The sequence below is a fragment of the Manacus vitellinus genome, unplaced genomic scaffold (assembly GCF_001715985.3).
Source record: "Manacus vitellinus isolate BGI_N305 unplaced genomic scaffold, ASM171598v3 scaffold_10_pilon, whole genome shotgun sequence".
Lineage (NCBI taxonomy): Eukaryota > Metazoa > Chordata > Aves > Passeriformes > Pipridae > Manacus > Manacus vitellinus.
The window spans coordinates 2,368,151-2,373,454 of NW_021938838.1; the positions used below are offsets into that span (position 1 = coordinate 2,368,151).

At 54.2% G+C, this 5,304-nt stretch overlaps 1 protein-coding gene and 2 non-coding genes across 3 annotated transcripts; 2 read left to right on the top strand and 1 right to left on the bottom strand.

Annotated features, from left to right (window-relative positions):
• Window positions 1-41: 41 nt before the first annotated feature.
• Window positions 42-1,676, top strand: LOC108641430 (C-factor-like). The gene is made up of 4 exons (XM_029965503.1): window positions 42-263; window positions 585-743; window positions 1,069-1,191; window positions 1,476-1,676. Exons 1-4 carry the CDS (start codon window positions 42-44, stop codon window positions 1,587-1,589), a joined length of 618 nt encoding a protein of 205 aa, XP_029821363.1. The 3' UTR covers window positions 1,590-1,676.
• Window positions 1,677-3,093: 1,417 nt separating this feature from the next.
• TRNAH-GUG lies at window positions 3,094-3,165 on the top strand. Its single transcript has one exon. It is a non-coding gene; the product is annotated as a tRNA-His (tRNA).
• A 1,909-nt stretch (window positions 3,166-5,074) lies between these two features.
• TRNAK-UUU lies at window positions 5,075-5,147 on the bottom strand. Its single transcript has one exon. It is a non-coding gene; the product is annotated as a tRNA-Lys (tRNA).
• Between the last annotated feature and the right edge of the window lie 157 nt (window positions 5,148-5,304).

The following is a 5,304-nucleotide window of genomic DNA, read 5'->3' on the forward strand; positions in this document are numbered from 1 at the left end:
ATCTCTGGGGAGCAGAGTGGGCTCCAAGCCAGCATAAGGACATGGGCAGTAACCTCCCCTTCCTTGGCTCTGCAGAAGTCTCCGACCCCACCAGCATCAAGGCAGCTGCAGCCAGAGTGGAGGAGCTCCTGGGGGGCTCAGGGCTGAACATCCTCATCAACAATGCTGGAATTGCAAAGCCAATTTCACTTGATAAGGAGACACTGGAGACTATGACCCAGATTTACACCACCAACACGGCTGGACCCCTGTTGTTGGGACAGGTGAGTCCCAGCAGTGCAGCATAGCTCCAGGGAGCATCCCTTCCTGTGCCCCTGGCTCTCCAAGCTGGACATCCCAGAGGGTGTGAAGGGCTGTTGAGAGGGTGTCCTGCCTCCCCTCTGGTGCCCAGTGGGTTGTTCACTGATGAGAAGCTTGTGGAGCCATGGGCTGGAGCTCAGGAGCTGGAGCCTGGCAGGCTGGGGCAGTGGGGAGAGAAGGGACAATGTTCTGATGCTGGTGCCAGTGCTGCCCACTGTGGAAGGAGCGGGTCCTCTCCCCTGGGCCACATCCATGTCTCCCCTGTCTCCTCTTCCTCCTCGCAGGCGTTCCTGCCCTTGCTGAAGAAGGCTGCCCAGGGGAGCCCGGGCTCAGGGCTGAGCTGCAGCAAGGCAGCCATTGTCAACATGTCCAGCTCTGCAGGCTCTATTGAGGATGTCTTTATATGGGAATTTGGACAAGTTGTCTCATACCGCTGCAGCAAGGTACTGCCAGAGTGTGCTGGCGGGAACCTAGACCTTTTCCTCTCCAAATGATGGTGCATGCCTTCCAACTTCCTCCTCAGTCCATGTCCTCTGCTCTGTTACTAAGCTCCTATCAGTCCCTGGGTACTCTGACAGCCCAGTCATGTGCCTGGCCTCGGGTCCTGCCCCAGAGGGACATGATGGGACAGGACCTCGACTAGGCAGCATCATGTACCCCAGGAGCTGGCTCCAACTGCCCTATCCCTGCCCCAGCTGTGAGATCTGCACACATTCCCTTGCACCCCCCTTCCCCTCCCACCACCATCCCTGCCCTGTCTCCTCACAGGCTGCTCTGAACATGCTGACCAAGTGCCAGTCCCTGGCATACAAGGAGCATGGCATCCTCTGTGTCACTCTCCACCCTGGCTGGGTGCAAACTGAAATGGGGGGGAGCTCAGAATCATTTAAGGTAAGAGATATTTCTGGCCATGGTCTCGAAGAACCTCTTCATTTAGGAATGCAGAGCTTCCTGGGGACTGAACAGTCCCAGGCATGCTGAGCTCTGTGGGAACTCCTGGGCAGATACCCTGGAGGCACATGAGAGGAGGAGATGAGGGACTGGGACCTCTTCTTGCTGGGTGCTGGCCTCTCCTCTCTCATGCCAGAGAACCCCAATCCCTGAGCATTGATCTGCTCCAGGGCAGACCCTGTCCTGACCTGGGGCACACAAATGTTTCTCCCTCTTCCCCACAGCCCCCCCTGACAGTTGATGCCAGCGTGCAAGGGATGTTGAAGGTGCTTTCCTCCCTCTCTGAGAAGGAGACTGGCACCTTCCTGGACTGGGAAGGGAAGATCTTGCCATGGTGAGATGCTGGTTCAGGATTCTCACTGTGGGGACCTTTGCTGCCACACAATGTTGTGCCTGTGCCTTAATAAATTAGTGTCTGTAAACAATAAGTAGAACTGTGTGAGCCTTCTCCCTCTTGGTCTTCTAATAACTATCACTGTGAGAGTCCTCAGTAATGCTTTGAGAGAACTTCTCAGAGTTATTCTGCATGTCACTGAGCTGGGTTGGCCTGAATATTTGTTCTCCTTTAACTGGGGACCTGGCTACCATCCTGGTAGGGCTTTGTCTTTGGGCTCATCCCACAGCTCTCCCTTGGAATGACTCCACATTCCGATGACTCAGCTTCTCCTCCCAGTGAGCACTTCTACAAAGTTGGAGCAGAGCACTGCTCCTCCTTAGCTCCTCTGCCACACAGGTCAGGAAACTGTCACCCAAACCCACCAGGATCCTCCTGGCTTGCTCATGCCCTGCTGTGTTGTTCCTCCACCAGAGATCAAGGTAGTTTAAAACATGCATGAAGACCAGCAAGCAGGAAGTCTGTAAGTGCAGTCCTGAGCCCTCTCAGGGATGGAAACCCTATTCTGTCTTCCTGTTAAATCCTGTTTCTACCTGTCTTCTGAGTGGCTTCCATGGGTCATACGTGGCACTGGAGGCTCCATGATGAGCAGAGATGCCCACAGTGTCTCTGGGACTCACCATGGAGATGGGTGAGGGAGCCACTGGGCAGACTGGGGCCCTGGGGTCCGTGGGGGCACCGGGGATCCCCTGCTGCATATCCTGTGGTGCATGGAGGGCTGGGGAGGAGGTGGCAGTGGGATGGTGCCCAGCATGTGGAGCAGGGAGCTCTCACCCCCACCGAGTCCTTTCTTCTCCACCAGCACTGAGCCCAACCTACATGCGGGGCCAGCAACAGCAAAAGCAGCTCTGGAGTCATCAAAGCACAATTTTCAAGGCATAAAATTGTGGGAAAACATGGAGAGGGATCATGATCAGGCAGCAAGGTGGTAGTGGGGTCCTGGGGACATTCCAGGTTACCTGGACCTCCCTGTCTGGATCCTTCCCACAGCATCACTCAGCTCCCCGTGGAGATCCTCATGCTGTTTATTGTATTTTTAACTGAATTCCCCCAAATTTGTTGTATCACATATGATGCTAAAAAATTAGTTAATTTCTCACCTTTTGTACAACTTAGATTTAGCTGAAGCTATTATAACCCTGAATTTGCTGCATTGTAGTGTGATGACCCTACAGCATGATACCCCCTCAACAGTGCCATCCTTCGCAGCAGCCTCGCTCTCCAGGTGCCATTCCAGCATTGCCAGTGTTCTGCACAATTCAGGGCCCCATTCCATGCTGCTGGAGCTCTGAACAGCATCATCCAAGCCCATTTGTGGCCTCCTTGATAAAACAGCGTGGATTTGTTCCCCGGGGCTGTGCTGGGTGTCCGTGCCAGGGGAGGGGTCGGAGCAGGCACTCCCCTCCGCACGGTCCCGGCGTGTGGCAGGACACCTTCTGACACCTTCTGCTGTGATCGTATAGTGGTCAGTACTCTGCGTTGTGGCCGCAGCAACCTCGGTTCGAATCCGAGTCACAGCAACACTTTTGCCGAGAGCCGGGAGGGAGGCGGCTGCGAGGAGGTGGGTTTGGAAAGAAGCCACGCCCTGGGAAGGCGCCACGAGCTTGGGTGGTCTCTCTGCTGAGAGTGACCAGACTCACACCAACAAGGATTTCCCGACCTGTAGTCACTGGCCGGGGGCTCTCCAGTGAGGCTTCAGCGGGACTTCTGGGAAAGCACTCCAGCTTCTCCATTTTCCGGGCAAACGTGAGAATTTAGAATTCACCCAGCCTCCCACGTTCCCCTTCCTCACAGTTTTGCAGGCAGAGGACCAGAAAATGCTGTGGCTGCCCTGCAGAGTGACAGGAGGTGGGAGGCAGCAGCTTGCTCAGCTCGCCCCTCCTGCCCTCCAGGGTATGAATGACCTGACACAGCAGAAGGAAAATTAACCTGATGAAAGCCCAGCTGCCGGCACTCCCTGCCCCAGGGGATTTTGGCTGCAGCAGCTCCAGAGGTGCTTTCGCAGCAGAGGCAAAACCCACCCAGAGCTGAGGGATGCCCCTGGCACACTGCAGGTCTGGGAACCGGAGGTCTCGTGGGCGCCAAGAGGCAGGAGGAGATCTGTGGGTGCACCGGGAGATGCTTCAGCCTGAGGAAGCCTCTTAAACTTTTGCTTTTACCCTCCTGGAGCCTCCAGACCACGGAGTCGCCCTGTTTGCTTGGACTTGGTGCCCTCTCCTGACAGCCATGCAGAACTCACTCTGGACGGCAGCTTTCAGAAGAGAAATCACAAAAGGTATGGCACAGGCTGGTGGTGAAGAAGACACCCACCCAAGCAGTGGGTCTCGGCTTATTCACCACTGTGGGGGTACCTGAAAGCAGCACTCAGTCAGATGGGCTCCGGTGTCGGCAGGGCTTGTGCTTGGGAAAGGGAGAGGGAGGATTTTTTTTATTGCACAAAATGAATTTATTTTATTTTGTAACTTATCCAGAGCAAGAAATGGAGGGAGAAAAAAAAAAATCATTGTGCATTTACCGTTAGGATTTACTGTTTGTAGGGCACTACTTGCACAACTTCGCACTCCTCCAACCTTCATTTAGTGAAAACGTGTTTTCCTTACTCAGGGAAAGCTTGAAAAGCATTTTCCCTTTTAAAGATTATACGTAAGGAAGAAACACACATCTGGAGAAGTTTTCCTTTAGCAGCAGCAGTGCCTGCCCTGCTTTTACCCAGCTGAGAAGCAGAAACACAAGGAAATACATAACTTCTCCATTCCTCTTTTATTTTTTTTCCCCCAGAAAGTCAGTGTGGGGTGTAAGGCCACTAAACTTGCCTGAAGAACAATGTACTGTGCTTGAGTTACTGATGTATATTCAGGTTGAAAAATGTCAAAAATCCTAAGGGGGATATTTTTCATCCAAAATTCCTTTGGTTTTCTGTTAAAGGAGTTTGTATTTTGCAAAAATAACCTGAAGTGTCTGTACACCTACGGTGCAGTCCAGGGCTCAGCTGAGGCAGTGTGGTGGCCCCGTGGGTTGGTGCAGCCTCTGGTCTCATATGAACCATCTCCCCTTAAAACAATGTAGGGCTCTACTGGGAAAATAGTCACCCTCATAGTTAAAAGTGTCTCCTGATGTTCAGATGGAGCCTCCTGTGTTCCAGTGTGTGTCCATGGCCTCTGGTGCTGGTGCTGGGCACCACTGAGCAGAGCTTGGCTTCCCTTCCAGGAGAGATGCTCCAGTCCCTGCTTGTCATGCAGAAAAAGCAGGTGCCAACAGGAGCCCAAACTTTGAGGAAACTGCCTCAAGATGTCGGTTTGGGCTCCTGAGCACCCTTCAGTGAGAGTGGGAGCAGGGGAAACAGTCTCCCACTTCATGCCCCCTAGGAGGGACTGTCCCAGCAGGAGGAGATGCCGCCCCTGCCCACGGGCTCCTAAAGGATAAAGCCACCGCCTGAACAGGGGCTTGAACCCTGGACCCTCAGATTAAAAGTCTGATGCTCTCCCAACTGAGCTATCCAGGCTCCTGTCTGGGGTTTGGGGGGATGTCCAGGACAGGCAGGGGGGACCCCACTTTGCTGCAGCGTTTGGAAGGACGGTGTGGGGACCTGCTTTGACCTCTCCCACCCCCACAGCACCCCAGCGAGGCTGCCAGCGCACACCGGGCTGAACACCCGGCTC